This window comes from Phocoena sinus, chromosome 6, assembly GCF_008692025.1.
Source record: "Phocoena sinus isolate mPhoSin1 chromosome 6, mPhoSin1.pri, whole genome shotgun sequence".
NCBI lineage: Eukaryota > Metazoa > Chordata > Mammalia > Artiodactyla > Phocoenidae > Phocoena > Phocoena sinus.
In genome coordinates this window covers 93,689,028-93,709,871 of record NC_045768.1, presented here as the reverse complement: position 1 = coordinate 93,709,871, position 20,844 = coordinate 93,689,028, and the positions used below count along the sequence as shown (strand labels likewise).

General features: G+C 50.6%; 1 protein-coding gene across 16 annotated transcripts in view; it reads right to left on the bottom strand.

Annotated features, from left to right (window-relative positions):
- Positions 1 to 12,033: 12,033 nt before the first annotated feature.
- The window catches only part of SECISBP2 (SECIS binding protein 2), a 40,285-nt gene continuing 31,474 nt past the window's right edge, over positions 12,034 to 20,844 (bottom strand). For 12 of the 16 annotated variants that reach the window (XM_032634350.1, XM_032634351.1, XM_032634352.1 and 9 more), the window contains 3 exons: positions 13,933 to 14,087; positions 13,424 to 13,616; positions 12,034 to 12,974 (listed from right to left, as the gene is read on the bottom strand). In XM_032634350.1, coding sequence (XP_032490241.1) covers positions 12,871 to 12,974; positions 13,424 to 13,616; positions 13,933 to 14,087 — 452 coding nt within the window. In that variant the 3' untranslated portion in view covers positions 12,034 to 12,870. Of the gene's footprint in view, positions 12,975 to 13,423; positions 18,603 to 19,260; positions 19,438 to 20,844 lie in introns of those variants that run through there. The other 4 variants (XR_004350286.1, XR_004350288.1, XR_004350287.1 and 1 more) reach the window with 4 other exon arrangements.

The following is a 20,844-nucleotide window of genomic DNA, read 5'->3' as shown; positions in this document are numbered from 1 at the left end:
GATGTGCCTTGTGGCCATGCTTCCATTCACAGGCCCTGAGTCTTGAGTGTAAGGAGGACAAATTCCTAACTGCTGGCTGTCTTCCGTTTGAAAGCGATGTATGTGCACAGTGGGGAGTTAGGAAAATACTGACAAATACAGAAAAGGGGTTCTGAGCTGGAGAAATTACGAAGGCATGTAGTCATGTTTCACTTTTCTGAAGTAATCCATGCTCCTTGTGGGAAAATTAGAATAGTACAGATAAGCAAAGAAATCTCCCACTGCGTGCACATGAGCACATTTACCTTTATTTTGGCTGAAAATACAGATAAAACATACAGGCACATCTCAGAGATGTTGTGAGTTCAGTTTCAGACCCCGCAATAAAGTGACTATTGCAATAAAGCGAGTTGCACAATTTTTTTGATTTCCCAATGCCTCTAGAAGTTACGTTTACACTATACTGTAGTCTATTAAGTATGCAATGACATTATGTAACCTAATTTAGAAGGACTTTATTGCTAAAAAATGCTAATCATCAAGCAAGCCTTCAGCAAGCTGAAATAGTAACATCAAAGTTCACCAACCACAGTCACCATAAAATTATAATAATAATGAAAAAGTTTAAAATGTTGTGAGAATTACCAAAATGTGACACAGAGACACTGAGCAAATGCTGTTGGAGAAATGGCGCCGATAGACTTGCCCGATGCAGGGTTGCCACACACCTTCAATTTGTAAAACACATAGTGTCTGCAAAGTGCAGTAAAGCAAGGCACAGTAAAACAAGGCAGGCCTGTACGTGTACCAGCGATTGATAATGCGTCCATGTGCACGTCTGTGCAAAGCATGTGTCTGCACATGCACCTTGCGCATATATACAGACAGAAATAGATCTGTATAATTTTTTAACAAACGTAGAACTTCTCTATACCCTAACGGCCCTGCCCTCATTCCTGATACAACTATTTTTCTATGTCAGAGTTAGACCTGTTTTGTTTTTAAAGCTAAGAATGGATCCTCTCTACTCTGGGTGACATTTGCATATTCAGGTTTCAGATGGCCTTTCATGTTTTAACTACAATGTTAGAAATCAGAGCCCTTTAAGCCACCGGGGTCAGAGGGGCAGAAGCGGCCTGGGCCTCGGAGCTCCTGCAGCGAACCCGTGAAGCTGGCAGCCGTGCAGCCATCTCCCTCTCCTTCCGACATGGCCCACAATATTGTCTGTAAAGCGCCTTTTGCCACATGCGGTCCCAGGGTTTAGGATCTGGATATTTTGGGGGTCACTCTTCAGCTGACCACAGGGCCCCAGCACCTGTGTGATGGGCTTGAGACACTTTGAGGAGGAAAGCTGATGACCTTGGGGTGGTGGAGACCTGGGAGAGCCCCTTTCCTCTCCCGGGCAGGTTCTCTTGGTTTCTGTACAGATGTGAACTCTGGGCCACGCCGGGGAATCTGGAGTGAGTGTCCTTGGTGTGTGCAGCCTCTGGGTGCTCGGAGAAGAGGCCCCCTGCCCCCCACAGGGGTGCACCCGGCGCCCAGTAGCTGGCAGGACCCAGGGCGTGAGTATGGGCTGTGGATTGGCCCCAGGGCAACGGGCCTGGGGGTCAGAGTTGACCACACGGAGGATGCCTGGAGGAAGGTTTGGCTGCCTGGAGCTGCACCGAAGGCAGTGGGGCAGCTGTCAGGACGTGGCCTGAGGACTTAGGGTGGATCCCATCAAAACCCCCTCCAGCTGGGGACTCTCAGGCCCTCCGCCTCTAGGATGGGCTGGCTTCCCTTGGAGAGAGGCCATTTCTCGGAGGGATGCTAGTTTTGTCACACAGTAGAGTCAACTCTACACCAGTGGGTTTCCTTAGACGGTGTGGGTCGAGGTGCGGGCAGGATGGAGCCAACAGTCCCGCAATCCTGAGGTGGGCTGCGACCCAAGACTCCTGGTGGCCCCGAATTTCCGAGGAGCAGGTCCCTGTGGGACAGGTGGGTTTGGCCTGCTGCCCCGGGTCTCCACTGATGTCATGTGGTGGCCCTGCTGACCGGTTTTAACTGTCGCTTTCCCTCTCTCTTTAATCTCCTCTGCATTCAGAATGAGTTGGATAGTTTTAAAAAAGAATAAATGGAACGTAAGTACTTTAACATATGTAATGTTTTACTACCGTTAAATACACATTTAGAGAACGTTTACCGGTGCTTGACGCTGTCCTCACCATGGAGATACATGTGGTTTCTGTCCTTGTTTGTGCCCTGGCCACTGTGGGTGGAAGGAGAATTTGGCTCCTGAGAGGTCCTGGCCCAAGTGGTTTGGGGTGATGAATCATCCCCAGCTCAGGCCACCCGGGTTCTTTGTCCCAGTGTCAGTCATGAGAACCTTCCAGAGGCTCCTGTGACCCATGTTCGTGGCCCCCATCCTGGGGGGCTCGGTGCAGCATGGCACCACTGAGCTGGGCAAGGGGATGAGAACCGACTTCAGTATCTGAAATTCAGAGACAAGTCTCGCATTCTTAATCAATAATGCCTCGGGCATATCAACTTTTAACGTTAGACTCCACCAAGGTGCCTGCTGGCCAGGGAATGACTAAATGGAACATGGTGTCACCAAGTGCATTCAGTTAAAGGGAGGAAGTACCTCTGCCCGACTAACAGGTACCCAGGCAGATGCACACAGACGTGGGGCTGTGTACATGTGCGTGTGCCTATATGTACAAGTATGTACATCAGAATGTATACGGAGAGTATGTATAGAGTTGTCTATGGGTAGAGTACAAAACGCTTTGTTTTGTACATTATACAAGTTTATATTATGCAAAATTATAGTGATAGAACAAAACACCAGAAATCCTGCCCAGAAAACAACTAAACAGACCCCTGAGGACTCGTCCACTGGGCCAGGAAGGCTGGGGGCTGCTGTGTAAAACGCTTCTAAACGCTTTCAGGATTCCCTCCAGAGCCTGTGTAACGTGTCTTTCTTCCAAATAGCATTTTATTTTTATCATAAAATCAGTATTTGTTTGTTGTGGTGAATTTGGAAACTTCAGGAAAGTATGAAGAACAAAAACCTAGTCACCCCCAAATGTAACCAGCTGCAGCCCCACTGGCACAATGGCCACTTTTAGGCCTTTTCTCACGTGCATGTGTCCACACACATGTACATACATACACAATGTACTTACATATTGTCTTGATTTAATATAATGTTATTACATTTTCGTGTTATTAAATCTTAAACGTGATTCCTGATCAGTGACAACACGGGTGGTTGCCACAGCATTCAGGGGACCCCCCTGTGGGACATTTCCTAATTTCCAATAGAAACGGCTTCAGTGGGTTCTGATCATTGTCTCGGATTCATTCCTAGGATTGTCTGGTTCAAGGGTCTCACCTTCCCTTGGGAGGAAGGTTCTTTGAGGATCCTGAACGTGGTGGGTCACTGATGCAGGGACTGCACAAAGGTGAATAGGTCCCAAGTTGGTCACACGGGGACCTTACTGGCGACGAATCCATCAAAAGTAATCATATCTAAACTAGAAGTCTCTCCCCCTTCTAAAAAGCCCAGCACGTGACAGAAATGTCTGCCCACCACCGTTCCCACCTGGCCGTTCCCACAGGCGCATGCAGGCACACCCCGATGCCAGTTGTTCTCGTGCTGGTTTTTAATCCTTTGGCTCTATCGTTTGTTTTTCCTGCTCAGTGAACTCCAGCCACAGGCAGATGTATTCCTTGTACTGCTGACCATCCTGCATAAAATCACATTTTATGTGATTTCCCAGGTTGGCGGGCATCTGAGATGGAATCTAGCTTTTAAAAGCTGATTCTCAGGCAGGATTGTGATCAGGTCTGGGTCAGGGTCAGCCTCACGGCATGCCTGTCCAGGGCGGTGCTGTCCACGCGGAACAGCACGCACTTGTCAGGGAGCTGGGTCCCTGGGCAAGGAGGCCAGAGGGCCCCCTCGTCCACATTGTTGGGGTGCCTGCCTGGCAGAGGCAGTTAGGGTAGCAGCAGGGCCTGGCCCAGCACCGCACCATCCACCCCCCCGCCCCACCCCGTTACTGGGAACAGCGGGAACGGAGGGCCTGTGCGTCCCCTGGAGCCCACAGGGAGTAGGGCCTGCACCCCACTCCTGCCCAGCTCTGAGCCACCTGGGTGCTCAGGGCAGGCGGCGGCTGCTTTGGTCTAGGGCCTGGCCTGGCCTTTGCTCTGTCCCAGCTCAGCTCAGCTGGGGGTCTGCACATACCCCAGAAAGGAGCCTAGTTGTGCCAGCTGGGTGTTTTAATCTGACCTTGTCCTGTCTTCAGCCACTTTTTTGAGTGGAAGCCAGCGTGTGAGCAGATCACGGTGAAGGCGGCCTGGCTTGTTGGTTCTGAAGCAGGGACAGGAGTCAGGCCCGTCTCAGCACAGCCCTTGGGGCCCAGGGTGAAGCCTGAAGCCCCAGGCTCATCCAGCTGCACTTTATGGGAGGGGAAGGTGGCCCCATCAAGGAGGTCATTTGCTGAGGCTGTTTCCAGTGTTGGGACCAGAGCCCAGTCTTGCCCCAGGTTTTCCACAGAGTGGTCTCCACAGCCCACCACCCCAGCCACTGTGGAATGAGTACGGGATCTGCGGGTGGCTCGTGTACAGGACCCTGCCATGCTTTGGGAAGGGGGCTTCTGCCTGGGCCCTTCCCCTCCTCCGGTCCACTCTCCTCCAAGCCTTTATTTTGTAAGACAGGCCCTCAGCCCTTCTCAGCACCCTGACACGCCTGGCCAGGCCCCACTGGGGTAAGAGGGAGTGGCCCAGCAGAGGCAGAGCTTCAGGCTGAAGGTGGTGGCAGCGGGGCCAGGTGGGCAGATGAAGTTCCCAGGCCCAGACCCTCTGTGCCAAACAGACATCCGCCCCAGAGCTCGGCCACCAGGCACTCCAACGGGGGTGCACAGCCCGGCGAGAAAGGGAGAGGGGGTGCCCCCCAATGGCCTAGAGTGTGTCATGGGGACGTGGCTACGCAGGTGTGCTTTGAAAAAGGCACCTGAGCAAGGTCAGGGAGCCACAGGGCATAAGGCACTAAGGAGTCTGTACCCCTTTGCTCCCAAGGGTCACTGGGGACCACAGTGGGGAACCACCTCCAGGCCTCCTCCAGGGGAAGGACAGGGACTTACGGGAAAACTGCACTGTCACTTTGAGTCCAGCTGGGACGAGGCCCCTAATCTGGGAAGCCCCCATCTCCCGTGCCAGGATAGTTCCCATGGTTCCCATGACCCCTAGTGGGAGTCCTGGTGGTGAAGATGGTCTGTGTGCCCCCAGGTCCTGCGGACGTTCACTTTCTCTGGGAGAAGAACGGGCGAGAGCTGGAGGTGTGTGTCCCTGCGCAAACCCACGCACTGCCTGATGGCAGGGCCCATGTGCTCAGCTGGCTGCGAGATGCCCTCCGGGAAAGCGCCGAGTATCGCTGCTCCGCGCTCGCCACGGCGGGGAACAAGACCTCCAAGGTGCGGGTCATCGTGACCAGACTCGGTAAGTGCGCTCTCCTAGCCTCGACTCTTCACTATTTACCCTTGTCCCTCGAGCAGCAGACTTGCATGGGAACATTTCAGTCTGGGGATTACCTGTAGGGTTTCACGAACATGGATGAGTTAGCTTTTCACTGTCTGCCTCATTGGTGCATGCGTGTGTGTATGCACACACACCTGTACCCGTGTGCACACATGAATGCATGCTGGCTGCCAATCCCCCGTCCTCCCAATAGAAGACTCAATCTTTTTTTTTTTTTCTTTTTTTTGGCTGCATGGCTTGTGGAATCTTAGTTCCCCGACCAGGGATTGAACCCAGGCCCTGGGCAGTGAGAGTGCGGAGTCCTAACCACTGGACCGCCAGGGAATTCCCTGTGTTGACATTATTAGGTTGGCCGACCCCCTCCTGTACTTTTGTTTCCCACGTAGGTAACCACTGTGCCGATTCCTACTTGCTTGGTTCATACTTGTCATTAATTCCACATCAGACCCTGCAGTTCAGTCCCCAGTCAGTACAGACATACTGGTGTCCTGTTGTCAGCATCCCCAGAACCTCTGCATCAGGAGCCAAGTGCCTCCCTGGGACTGGCTCTCCCGCTGAAGCTAGAGATTCCATTCCTCTGATGTTGGATCTCGTGATGTGTTTCCCGGCGTGCCTTCCTTTCTTTGATTTCATTCTTCTGTGAAGTGTCTCTTCTGGCACACCCAGGGTGTATGGGGGGAGTCAGTGTTTTGAGAGCCTATGTCTTTTCTCCATCTTCACACTTAGAGAGTCCAGCAGGGTAGAGAGTTCTGGCCTGAAAATCATTCCCTAGTGTGTGAGGCTGGCCCCGTCTTCTGGCTCCTGAGAGCCTGCCACTGACCCTGTGTGACCACTGTCTTTCTGAGCGCTGTGCAAGTGCGTGCCTGGCTGGGTCCCATCACACGTGGAAGCCCCCGCCTTCAACTCTCGGAAGCGTTCAACACTTATTCACTTTTCTCCACTTCATTTCCTGTTCTTTCTGGAACTATTTTCCAAGATGTTGGGCTACTTGGGGTGGTCCATCTTCTCTTTCCTGTCACCTCTGCTTCTGTTAGCTTTTCTCAACTTTATCTTGCACACCTGTTAGTTTTCATCCCACTCTCACACTTTATTACTCGGAGGTTTTCATTTTGTTCTGTCATGAGTGCATTCTCTTCTTGTCTTGTGGATGCGGTGTCTTCTCCCCTCTCTGAGGGTTATTGAGAGGATTTTCCAGTTTTCTTTTCCCTCCCAGTTGCCCTTTTTTGGTGGTTTTGTCTGTTTCCCTCAGAAGTCTTGGGACCCTTGATTGTTGGTTACATTTGAGAGGGGCACAAAGATCCCTCCTACGAGGCCCTTTCTCCCCAAGGTGCAGTCTTTGGACAGGCAGCATTCCTACCACTTGGGAGTTCGTTAGAAATGCACAGCGACTCAGAAGTCCCGGGAGCACCTTGTGTTAACTTCTCCAGGAGATTCCTACGTGCACTAGTGAGGAGGCTGGTCTGCCCCGCACCCGTCCACTGTCGTGCGGAGGGCCTCCGGCTACAGCCCACACTTGGAGCAGCAGGCCATCCAGGGCTTAGGTTGGGCCATCAGTGAGGACTTAGGTTGGCAAGAGGCTGGGGCCTCATCATTCAGTACATAAAGCCCACCATCCTGTCTGCCTTCAGTGCGGGTGCTGCCCAGGTCACCCGTCCTGTGCTCTCCAAGAACACAGTCTCTTGGGGAGCAGAGGCAGGGCAGCTCCCCGGCTGTGCAGAGAGGCTAGGGTCCTTGGGACCACGTGCTTCTGCTTCTGCACAGCCTTTGAAGCAGCCTGCGCGCCAACTCCCTGTTGCCCAAGCTCCTGAGTGTCTCCCCGCTGCTGGCCTAGGACCCTGTGTGCTTGGGTCTGCTGATTCTGCCGGGGGCCGTTTGCACTGGTCCCTCTGCTTCTCAACTTCAGGTTTTCACTGTTTCCTCTCCTATTCTTTGTCCTTTTTCAAGAGTTTATATGTAAATGTACATATTTTAAAAGGTCCTTTGTCCTTTAAGTGGGGGTTACAGAGAAAAGGAAGTTACAAATATTCGCTCCCACCTAGAACCTCCGTTCCTGTCGTTTCTGTAGAATGCCCTTGCCTGTTGCTGTCAAGGTAAAATGAATGATCTCGTCATAAGTGTGCCTTACAAATTGTGACCTCTTATCCAGAAGTCAAGTGAATGGTATTATCAGCAAGTAGCTAAGTAGGAGTAGCCAGAGAAGCAACTAGGCAGTTGGGGCCATTACTGCTTGACCTCATCTAACTCAGCTGCCTTATAAGGAAAGTGCAGCTCACAGATGATGAAGGTTAAGTGACTCATCCAAGGTCACACAGCTCACTAGCCAGTAAGGAGCAGGGCTTGACTCTGATGGCAAGAAAATTTATACCTGGGTCACTCTGTGGACAGTAGACCCAAAATCCAGGAGAGGGCATGAGCACAGTTAAGACAGCTCAGTATTTTCTATCTCCCCACAGACCCCACCATGTTTACTGAAGGTACGGGCGGTGGTGGGTGAGGATGTGTTAGAAGATGAAATGATTCTTTTGGGATTTGGATTCGCACGTGTTGAGTCAGGAGCCCCTGCAGGGCCCCTGTAGTGAAGGGCCACTAAGGGCCCTCCTCCAGAACTCTGGGTGCCTCCCACTGTCGTCCTGGGATGGGGCAGCTCCAGCCGAGGGCTGGTTGTGTGGGTACCGTCACCACTGGGCCTGCTCAGCTCTGCTCAGGGTATGAGTTCGACTTACTGTCTGAAGGACTCAGGTCGTTGGAACCCATTTCTTTCTTGCTTTTTTAAAAAAATTTATTTTGGCTGCGGCGGGTCTTAGTTGTAGCACGCAGCATCTTTAGTTGCGGCATGCATGCAGGATCTAGTTCCCCAACTAGGGATCGAACCCGGGCCGCCTGCAATGGGAGCCCGGAGTCTTCCCACTGGACCACCAGGGAAGTCCCTGGAACCCATTTCTGAAATTAGTCACGTGAGCTATAGTTGAAAGCAATGACGGGGTGCATTTTTATGTTTACAAAGAAAAGCTATGGCTCTCAGACTCATGCCACCCTGACAACCCCTACAAGTAACTCATTTTCAAAATTCAGGATCAAACACAAAAGGAGGGCAGTGTGGGGCAAGTAGCACATGACGTAAGGGGACGCCAGACCTCATTACCGAGCAGGTTTCTGAACCTCAGCTCCCGCCTCACTCGAGGGAGGCAGCAGCAGCCCCTGCCCCACCCCCCGAGCCCCAGAGTATCTGCATCGCTCGTGAGGTGTGGGGAGTTAGCCCCTCTCCTGGCTACACAGAAAGGGCCAGTGAGATGTGCGGTTGGGGCCACTGTGACCTTGGGGAGCAGCTGCTGTGGGAGTTGGTGGCCCGGGGAAGGGCAGGCAGGGGGCACTGACTATGGAAGCCCCTGCAGCCAGGAAGGCGAGGCCCGAGGGGTAAACGCCTCACCCCTGCCCACTTGGCTGCCTCGGCCTGGCTCGGCCCTACAGAGGGGCATCACCTAGCTCACAGCACAGCCTCGGTGCGTGGAGGGCCCCCGGGGGACCGTGAAGGCCAGCAAGCTGAGACCTGGAGCCCCCCCTCTGTCTTGCAGAGGCAACCCAGCAGGAGAGGTGGACCAGAGAGCTCGCCACCTGGAGGGCCGTGGTCGGGGAACACGACCGCATGATGCACAGCTGGAGGAAGGAGTGGGTATGTGGCCGGGCCTGAGGGAGGGCAGGGGTCTGGGGGGCCCGTGCTGCCAGTGGGCCCCACGTGCTTCCTGCTGGCCCACTGAGCAGTTCTGCTTTCTGAAACCTGCACCCCTGCCACCCGCAGCCATCCAGCCTGGAGCCAATCCCCGGAAGGGAGTCAGCACAGGGTGGGGCCCTTACAGGAAACCGAAATCAGGCAGGGCCAGTTGGTTCTGGCGAGAAGCCCCCATGGCCACCGCGACCCCCAGACACAGCTTAGCACACCAGGCTTCCCTCCCGCGGGACCCTAGACCCCACAGGGAGCACACGGGAAGGGGACTCGAGGCCCTCCTGTTCTGCCAGGAACTCGAAGTCCACGTTGTTCTTTCAGGAACGCTGTAACCAGGACACGTAGCCACCAGGAGGCAGTGCTGACTCCAACCCCAAGCCGACCTTGCCGTCACCTGCCACGCAGCCCTGGATGCCCCAGGACAGTGAGCTGCCTCCCCGCTGCTGGACGAGGCCATCAGGGCTGCTCAGTGGAGAACACAGAGCCCTGAGTGAACCTGCGACAGTAGCCGAAACCTCTTTTAATTAGGTGCTTAGATGGGACAGAATGGCCTGACAGAAACAGGAAACCAAAAAGGTGTTAACAGACAGAAACCCTGGTTAAGACGGCAGTGTGCATGACGGTTCCTCCCCCAGAAGCACTGTTGTTACGCTCCACAGGTCACTCCTCACCATCTGACTGATTTCATGGCATGCAAAGGGGCCGCCCCCTGCCCCCTAAACAGCCCAGTGTTAGCTCAGTCCCCTCTTAACTGCTGGTTTTACTGCTGTGGAGCCACCTTCATACTTAGCCACTCGACTCTAAAGGACAGGGAAGGGCAAGGCTTCAAATGACAAGAATTTGCCTTAAACCTTGAGTGCTGAGGTCCCAACTCAGGAGCTAACAAACATGGATTGAAGAGACTCTGTTATTCCTCACTAATATCAGAGCTTCAGCCTGTTTTCTAAAGCTCCCAGTGTGCACCTGTGCACTGGCAGCCACGGCCTGGGCACCGAGCTTGTATGAGGCGGAAAAGCCAGCAGGTCAGCTGTGTGCCTCTCCCGGGGCACAGTCACTGTTCTCACAGCGGTGCAGGTCTGATGAGGCTACTCTGTACATGTGCTTCTGGGTCCCTAGTTGTTCACGCTGCACCTGGAGACTCTGCTGTGTGTGTGTGTATAAATGTGAAGGCCAAGGCTGCTCAGCCTGTAACCTTACAGATACTTTTTGTTTGTGGAATGACGTTTTTTTAATGGAATGCCAGTCTATCATAAAACCAAAACCTCTGTTAAGTTATACTTCTCCTGTGACCCTAGCAAATGGATGTCTCCTCAGCCTCGTGACCACAGCTGTTGTTTCCAGACCCCCTTGTCCTGAAGCTGGGTACCTTCGTACAAGAGCAGAACACATTTCCAGCCAGTCACCTAGAGGATCCGTTCTGAACAAGGCTTCTGAGGACGGCTGGCTTTGGGGTTAAAGTTGTCCCGTTTGCCCACCCAGCTGCTGGCCCACCTTGCCAGCAGACGCCGAGCTGGCTCACGGACCGCCACGCACTGTGACAGGGTTTTTGGTGAAACACCCATCGGCCCTCGCTGTGGTTCTAGTGCGGGTAGGCTCCAGCCACCACAGCTGCGGAGTGGACAGCTCCAAGACTGGGGCCCTTTCCTTGGTGCTATGATTCTTCCTCAAGTTTGGATACAGTCAGAGCACTTTCATGCCCAACAAAACAAAACAGACACTTGCAGTTATCACAACATCAACACGCAGGGTCCTGGTGGGAAATGGGATTATGAGGATGAGTTTTCCCTGAACTGTTGGAAGAAAATAAAGAGTTCTTTCTACATTTGCTCCGTGAAGCGTGTTTGTATTTGGGGAGCCTGCCTGCTTTCTGTGGTACCATCAGTACAGAGTAGGTCACTGTGTCACCTGCAGCAGTGGCCTCTGTCAGCAAAGTGACACCATGACCAGGGCAACTCAGCATTAAGTCACACAAGTGAACTCTCTCAGGAGCTGAATGAATGTGATGTTAAAAACCCAACATACTTTGTTCAGCTAATCTGAACAAATACTACAGACCCAGAGGCCTTGGGGGCTCTGGACAAACAACGTGCATCTCTAGCAGAGATTTCTTAATGATTTTTTGATTTGTCAGTTTTATAATTCTAGACTGCTGAATGCAGCTGACAAGCTATTTAACTTTCTCCCTATAAGTTCATTTGGAACCTTTACTTTTCAAACCTACTATAGTTGACACGGGGTGGGGTCCTCCCTGCTATTCCTCCTGGTGGCCCTGAGGGAGAAACCTGTGACAGGATGGAGGGCTTGGTGGACCAGATTGCATGTCCCTCATTTAAACAGCTCAGAAAGTGTATGGAAAAGCAGGGCACACACCGGGAAGAACAGATGAGAAGATAGACTGGTGCTTCCCACAGACGACCTCCACCTCGCCGCCAGCCCTGGCCACGCAGCGGGCCATTTCCGACTCCTTATTCCACTTTTATTTGCTTGTCACAGGCCACTCACTCTCAGAGGTACATTTGGCATGACTGAATTCAACTAACAGTATTTTCAAGCCCACATGATACCTTGCTTGCTTGACAAGTGCAAAGCAGTGAAACTCGTTCCTGCCACTTCCCATGACCAGCACGCCAGCAGGCTGGACCAAGGCGGGTCCAGCAACAGTCTCTAAGGGTTAGTCTCTACTTCGAGACCCAAGAGGCCTGAGCGCAGCAAACCTCTCCCTGCTCAGTCCCCTTCAGTTCAAAGAAGAGTGCCCAAAAGACACGTATCAGGACGCAGGACGACTGATTAGACCAAGATGACTGGAGTCTCCAGTGAAATTAAATAATCACTCTTTATTCAAAATAAATAAGCCCTCTTACTTACAGGAAAATATGAAAGTAAACTTCTATCCTTCTGGCCTCTAAGATAGAAACCACATTCAAAATATGTTCACTTACAAAAGAAAGAAAATATTTGCAGATTTGCAGAAAACTGAAATTTAGGAACTTCAATATACATTTGTTTCTTTGCGAAATAAAGAATAAAAGGAATAATTCATGTCAAAAGGTCACAGGTTAGAGAACCGGTTTTCCTCCTGAGGCTCATTTTAGCAAACCCTCCAAGTACCCCCAAATCTTCTGGCCAAAAAGCCACAACCTGAGAAAGGAACCCCTCCCCACCCCACCGCTCCTGCACTAACACTGGCTACCACAGCGCCCGTCCAGCGGCTTCTGCAGGGCTGTGCTGGGTCACCGGGACCGGGAACATCAGGCTGGCACCCCGCTGCCTCCCAGCCACATCACCTCAGCCCCCCGCTGCTTTTCACAAACTAACTTGGCTCAGCTGCTCTGCAATGGAGAGACGTTCCCTTAGCAGCAGAGTACTCCAAGTACCACCTTTTCCAGCATTTTCCAGACTCATATTGCACTCAGAGGGCCAAGGCTGCATCCCGAGGCTTTGTGAAAAGGTTCCCGCCACCATACCAAGTGCCCGTCCATGGGACTCGCAGCTTTTTGGATGCCTACAAACACCACTGGTTAACTTCCCAATTAAACAGTCATACAAAACACACACTAGGTCAACGAAGAACTGAGAAGAAGAAAAAGACCCCGAAGTCTTTCAGCCCCCGCCCCCTTACCCCAAATACACAAACACACAGGAAAGAACTTTTATAAATTCAAGTTCATCATCTGAGAAGTCGAAGCCTCCAGCGATTCCTCCAGTTCCAGGGCACGTTGAGTGTATGCTTCCAGATGGTTTCTCCAGATTTCAACTGGAAACAAGAAAGGGAACAGCTGATGAACGGCAGGGACAGTCAGGGAAGTCTCTTGGAAAGCAAGCAGCATGTGGCCTGCCCAGCGAACCAGCTCCCTAGATGGGGCCCAGCAAGGACTCAAGCCCAAGTCCCCAACTGCAACCCCCTCGTGAGCAGCACCAAACACCTTGGCGCACGCCGGCCTCGACAACCGCCCACCAGGGATACAGCTGTCCTCAAGGATGCCCTCTGTTTGGGTGCCATCTGACCCGAGGTCTGTCTGAGACATCCACTGACCAGCCCTCCCAAGTCTGAGACCACTTCTTAAACAAGGGCCGGGTCTTAACGGGGCCTTCTGCAGCCGGTCCTGCCACAGTGGCCATGCTGCTCTCCTGGGCACCCTTTTTAATCAGTGTCGATGAAGACTAGAGGAGGCTCAACCCCAAATCCATTCCCCCAGCACTCACTGTAGTGTGGCTCCTCTTTTCCGGCAGGGGCCAGGGGTCTGTTCTCTGCAGAGCAGCTGGGGCCCTGCGTGGGCGGGCTAGCGGGTGCAAGGGGCCCAGGCTCTCCCGGCAGCTCCCAGTGCGCATTCTCCAGCATGGTCCTGTACGCCTGCCGGGCCGCCATCGTCAGCTCGACCATCTTGTGGAACTGGTCCTTGGGCAGAAACGAGAGCACAGGTGACATCCCCTGCAAACTGGGGATGGCGCCCTCCACAGGGAAGCAGGGTGATGCCCGCCTGCGGTGCTGACCTCAGGCCTGTTTAAGGCTCCTCTGCGGCAGCAGTGAGCCCAGACCTAAATTCGGAATCACACTTCCATGCTTTTAAGGAAAGAAGGCCACCAACGCTGCTGCCTTCAACACTGGGGCCCCTGAGGCTCAGGGCTGCTGTGCTGTGGAAGTGCAGACAACCACCATCCCTCCCGACTCCCTCTCACAAGCAAGATAGGCCGGCGCCCCCTCACCATCTCACCTGGGCCCCGTCGTAGCTAAAGATCCCCACCACGCTGACAGGAACAGCCTTGTTCAGACTGCGCCCCAGAGCTTTGCGGTTGAGAGCAAACACAAAGGGGATGTTCTGCTCACAGGCGTAGTCAATGATGGTGTGCAGGGTGTCGTCCAGCCCACCTGGTCAAAGGACAATGAAAATGACAAGGAAGTGCATGACACGAGCATGCTGGTGACACTGGCCGCCAAGGGCTTTTCCTGACAGTGACACTCCTGGCTATTTCCTTACTCAAGCCAGTGTGCCAGGCCAGGTTTCACCAGGAGAGAGCCAGTCACTGTGGTGCAAGTACACTATTACTCTAGGCCACATGGAAGAAATCAACTCTCCAAGAGAGACACTTCTAAAAGCAATAAAACATGATAAAACATGTCCACGTCAAGTCAACCTCTGGTGCTGGTGCTGTGCGTAATGGAAAAATGAAGGCTTGGTTAAGTATCTGCTGAATACCGCGTGCCACTCTCGGTCTAATGGCCTCGTGTGGACTGGCTCCTATATCCTCACAAAACCCTGAGGGGGAGGCTGCACCCCACTTAAGAGATGGAAATCCAGAGCCCAGAGAGGTCACTGAGTACCAGCGAAGCAGCAGCCAGGCAGGAGTGGGGCAGGGGTGGCACTGAGAGCAGAGACGGTGAAGGGAGCCCTGCATGCGGGTGACATGCCTGTGAAGCCAGAAACCCAGCAGCACTGATGAGTTACCACCAACAGGAGGATCACATCTGGACGTCTGTGCACAAGTAGTGCAGAAACCAGTATGCACACACGCATCAGCCAGCTAGAACATAAAACGGAAGAAATGACTTTATACATGACAGCAACCAAACACTACAACAGGTAGGGATAAATGTGGCAAGAAACGTGAGAGATTTATAGAGCAACTTCAACATGCTAGTGAAACACAATAGAAAATCTAAACAAAAGGCACCTATGCTCTTGGATGGAATGATCCAATATGATCACATGTCAATTTTATGTTAACGTAAAACTTTTTATACTGTAACTTACTCTAAGTGGGATTTTTTTGAGAAATAAAAAAATATTGGGTTGGCCAAAAGGTTCATTCTTTTTTTCCGTAAGATGTCTCTAGTAGCACTTAGATGTCTTTAACGTCATTCGAAACAATTTTGTTAGATTGTATTGTGACAGCTGTCATATCAGCATGCATTTAAAAAAACATCAAAATTGGTGAATTTTTGTGTAGCCATTTTAATATTGAAGATGGAAGAAAAAAAAGCAACATTTTCGGCATATTATGCTTTATTATTTCAAGAAAGGTGGAAACGCAAAAGAAAGATTTGTGCAGTGTACGGAGAAGGTGCTGTGACTGATCAAATGTGTCAAAAGTGATTTGCAAAGTTTCGTGCTGGAGATTTCTCGCTGGCTGATGCTCCACGGTCGGGCAGACCAGTTGAAGTTGATAGCGACCAAATCAAGACATTAACTGAGAACAATCAACGTTATACCACACTCAGGAGACAGCCGACATACTCAAAATATCCAAATCAAGCACTGAAAATCATTTGCACCAGCTTGGTTACGTTAATCGCTTTGATGTTTGTGTTCCACATAAGCAAAAAAACCTTCTTGACTGTATTTCATTATGCGATTCTCTACTGAAACGTAACGAAAATGTTCCGTTTTTAAAACAAATTGTGATGGGTGATGAAAAGTGGATACTGTACAATAATGTGAAATGGAAGAGATCCTGGGGCAAGCAAAACGAACCACCACCAACCACACCAAAGGCTGGTCTTCATCCAAAGAAGGTGATGGTGTATATACAGTGGGATTGGAAGGGAGTTCTCTATCATGAGCTCCTTCTGGAAAACCAAACGATTAATTCCAACAAGTACTGCTCCCAGTTAGACGAAATGAAAGCAGCACTTGAGAAACATCCAGAATTAGTCAAAAGAAAATGCATAATCTTCCATCAGGATGACGCAAGACTGCATGTTTCTTTGATAACCAGGCAAAAACTGCTACAGCTTGGCTGGGCTGGGAAGTTCTGATTCATCCGTCGTATTCACCAGACATTGCACCTTCAGATTTCCATTTATTTCAGTCTTTACAAAAATCTCTTGACTGAAAAAATTTCCATTTCCGGGAAGACTGTAAAAGGCACCCGGGACAGTTCTTTGCTCAAAAAGTTTTGGGAAGATGGAATTATGAAGCTGCCTGAAAAATGGCAGAAGGTAGTGGAACAAAAGGGTGAATACGTTGTTCAATAAAGTTCTTGGTGAAAATGAAAAATGTGTCTTTTATTTTTACTTAAAAATCAAAGAAACTTTTTGGCCAACCCAATACATAATATGAGAACAGCCTTTTGAAAAAGGAAATGTCAGGCTAGCATCGCCAGGTATTAAAGCTTGCTATAAAACTACAAGAACGTAAACGAGGGGATGAAGAGCAACAGAATGGAAGGTCCAGAAACGACCCAAATGCGTGGCGCTTGAGCAGGTCTGCAAAAGCACTCTGAAGCACCGGAGAAGGTGCAGAAGGGACAGCGAGCAGGTCAGCCTCTGCAAAGATCCATCTTAGACTAAAATGCATTCAACCTAAACAAAAATGAAAACATGGAAGAACCAGGAAAAAAACAGAATTAAGAAAAAAAATCTTTAATAATCCTGGAGTAGGAAGGTTGATGAATGACAAAACCTAGATGCAATAAAAACAAGAATAAAAAATACCAGTATGTACACACCTGAAGTCTCTGAATGGCCAAAAAAGGTTTAAAGAAAAACAGACACATGACAAAACAAAAATATTTACAACTCTTACCCAAAGGGGCTCTTATTTATTAAAAAAAGGTACACATAAATATAAAAAAGACTGACATCCTAAAAGACAAATGGGTAAAGAATCAACAATTTACAGAAAATGCCAAGCCCTTAAACAAGTGGAAAGGTGCTCAACCTCCCTTCACAAGAAAATGCTAACAGAATCTTCCCAAGAGGGTGGGGAGGCCAGGAGGAAGCAGCAGCCCGGCTTCAGGGGCTGCAGTGTCCCCGGGGGGCAGCGTGGCATGTGCGTTAACCTGGTAAGTGCACAGGCCGTTTCACTCTAGGAATGTACCTACGGAGATGTTCAGTAAGAAATGAGTGTGTGGACTTCCCTGGTGGTTCAGTGGTTAAGACTGCACTTCCACTGCAGGGGGTGTGGGCTCGATCCCTGGTTGGGGAACTAAGATACTGCCTGCCGCACAGCGTGGCCAGAAAAAAAAAGAAAAAAGAAAAGAACTACAGTATGAAAGGTGCATCCTTGTTTACGGCTACAGAAATCTGAATGCAACTGAAGTGACCATCAGCCCGGGACTGCGCAGCCAGAAGAATGGGAGTGTCCCGAGCCAGACTGTGATACTAAAAAGAGCAAGGCACAAATGGGATCCAGGACACCAGATCTCTCTCTCTCTCTCTCTCACACACACACACACACACACACACACACACACACACACACACACACACACGGACTAACAAGGACACATCAAAATATGGCAATGGTGGTTGCCTCTGGGTGGTGGGAAGTATCTGGGGGGACTTACTCCCAAAGGAAAGTAACAAGCACTGAATCCTGCCCTCTTGCATGGTGAGCTGTTTGAACCTACCATCTGAAAGGAGGTTACAGCATGGCATTGCCCCGGTTCCTCTGGAAACTGACCAATTCCTGAGCGAACACACAACGTCTGCATGGAAGGAAAAATTTCCCAAGATCTCCTGTCACCTGGTATCTAATTACATATGATTACCTAATCTTCTTTCAAGAAGAACTTCTCAAATGCACATCCTACTGCTCTGAGGGAACTGGGAACTCATTCTGCAGCTGGTTTGACTGGGGATTAATGGTTAAGCCCCATATCCCTGAAATCTGCCCACCCCCCTGCCCCAGATCTACCTGAAGAGTATCAAAGATGATGAGGATGAAATCTCTGGGGATATAAACTTTAAAGAAAAAACATTTCTGGGCAGGTGGTGAAAAGGGGGAGACAGGACCAGAGGTGAGGCGATGGCTGTGTTCCTTACAGTGAGATATTTTCAGCTTACCATGGGAGGCTGACGGAGTCTCTTCAACATCAGCCCCATGGCCTCTCACTCAAGGGTCTGTCTCTGCCTTGTGTCCACCCCAACCCAGGAGCTGGTCACAAAGGCTGTTACAGCAGTGTGCAGAAAAGAGCTATAACGTGACCGGCCCAACAGCTGCCATCCATAAAAAGGCCAACTTACTTGGCTGACCCTTCCAGTCCCTGAATTTCGGCTTTGGGAGGACCCCTGTCACCCCAACTAGGAAGAGTGGCTACTGTACCCAAAATGCATATGAGGATTACACTGAACACCAGCTTTCCTTCTGTGAGTCTGGAATGTGGGGACATGCCAGGCAGAGGGTGCCCATGTGACCAGCCCCAAGGAGCCTCCCTGGTAGATGACATCACACTTCACACGTGTTGTCACATCTCATTTTGAGGGAATTCAGCGCGTCCTCTCTGACTGCCCTGGGAGAGGACACTGGAAGCATGCCCTGCTTTCCCCGACACAGCAGCCAAGTCAAGATGGTTTTGCTCAGCCCAGCTCCCAGGCGACGTTACTAGTGAGAGCTGAAAGCATCTCCAAGTGCCGACTTCTCAAAGTTCTACAGGAAGACAACTTAAAACAAGCAAATGCTCAATCAGGTAAACAATTTCCATTTAAAATTTAAGTTCAGAATTATCAGGAAAATGCCACTCGGAGCAAATACAGTATTTTAACATAATCCCAAGCTGTAATACTAAATTTTACATGTAAAATGACGACAATCTATTGGCTATCTTTTCCAAGGAATAAACATTCCTAAAACACATAATCGAGTTCTTTATGCTTCAAAGCAAAAAAAAAAAAAAAACAATGTAGGGACGGATGATTAAACAACGTATTTTAAATGCGTAACAAATCCTTGAGATGCCCATCAGTACATTCTTAGCTCCATTCTCTGCCACAGTCAGAGGAGTGGAGGCTTAAAGAAAGAGCAAGGTGGACTGCCAACTGAATACACACATTCCCATTTTTTGGTTTGTCTTTTTAAATTTATTATTATAATTTAAAAATTTATTTTTGGCTGCTTTGGGTCTTTGTTGCTGCATGTGGGCTTTCTCTAGTTGCGGCGAGCGGGGGGCTGCTCTTCGTTGAGGTGCGCGGGCTTCTCACTGGGATGGCTTCTCTTGTTGTGGAACACGGGCTCTAGGCACGTGGGCTTCAGTAGCTGCAGCACACGGGCTCAGCAGTTGTGGTTCTCGGGCTCTAGAGCGCAGGCTCAGTAGTTGTGGCACATGGGCTTAGTTGCTCTGTGGCATGTGGGATCTTCCTGGACCAGGGCTCAAACCCGCGTCCCCTGCATTGGCAGGCAGATTCTTAACCACTGTGCCACCAGGGAAGTCCCTGGTTTGTCTTTTAAAGGTGAAAATCCACAGGAGAATGCAAGATAAGAACAAAAAAGTTTTGGAAGCTGAAACGCAAACAGTTGACTCAGCTGACCTAAGCCAACAATGGGAAAACCCCCTAGACCCAGCCATTTACACCCTAGAATTCAATCCCCAGAGCTTGGCAGCTAACAGGCAGCACCGGGCACTTCAGAGACAGGGTGAAGTTCAGATGAGGTGACAGCAAGTTGGTGTCCAGATCCACTTCACCCAGCCGACATGCCAGTGCCAGACCTCTGGTAAGGCAGATGGGCAGGTCTGTGGGACACTGGGACCCACACTTCTAACCGTGGGCGTAAGGACAAGGTCACAGACTCCCAGCAGGAGGTAAGAGAGTTCTTCCCCAGGGAATATGGAGTCAGAGAGACAGAGCGGCAGCCCAGCTGTCATCCTACAGCAGAGGTTCTAGCTTGGCATCCACAGCAGCAACTAAGAACTTACTAGAAATGCAAATTTTGGGGCCTGCTGGACCTGCTCAGGAAGAAACTCTGGAATCTGTGTCTTCACCAGCCTCCTGGGTGACTCTGATGCTCACTACAGTTTGAGAACCACTGCCCTCAAATGCAGCTCAAAGCCTTTAAATGCCAGCCCCACCCCCAGATTTCTAGTCAGCTATAATAGATGTTAAGGACAAACAGAGGACTTCCCTGGCGGTCCAGTGGTTAAGACTCCATGCTCCCAATGCAGGGGGCACGGGTTTGATCCCTGGTTGGGGAACTAAGATCCCACATGCTGCACGGTGTGGCCAAAAAAATTTAATAATTAAAAAAAAAAAGACAAACAGATAGCAGACACCGGTATCTGCAGAAACCTCCACCATGAGATCAAAACAGCAAACCACCTGGGAAGGGAGGCTATGCAGGGAGAAGGAAACCTCACATCACTATTATTGTCAGGGAGGAAACACATCCACAGAGGAACGGCAGCTGCAACACACAAAGAAACTTCAGAAAACAATAAAAGTAGCTCCCAGAAATTAAAAATAATAGCAGAAATAAAAACCTCTACAGAAAGATTGAGACATAGCTGAAGAATCCTTATGGAAAACAGAACCAAACGAAAGAGGTGAAAGGAAGAGGAAAAGTCACAGGAGGACAGCAGTGCAGGAGGCCCAGCATCTGAGCAACATGGTTCCAGGAAGAGCCTAGAGAGGACCGACTGTAGGGAGATTCAGAGCACAAACCCAACAGCACATCCGAGAACTGAGGGCACTGCCTGCAAACTGCCCCACCTCCCGGAACCCTGCGCACAAGGAATTTCCCACAAGCTTCCAGAGATAAGGGAGAACAAAGGGGAAAAGGTCAGAAACCAGAAAGCCTAGATTTCAAGCACCATCTTCTAAATGTGCTGCCATGTACCCTTTCTCTCATAAGTCACTGGGGGATGTGCACACCCCGAGACAAAGGAGTGCACGAGAGCCACTAAACACCACA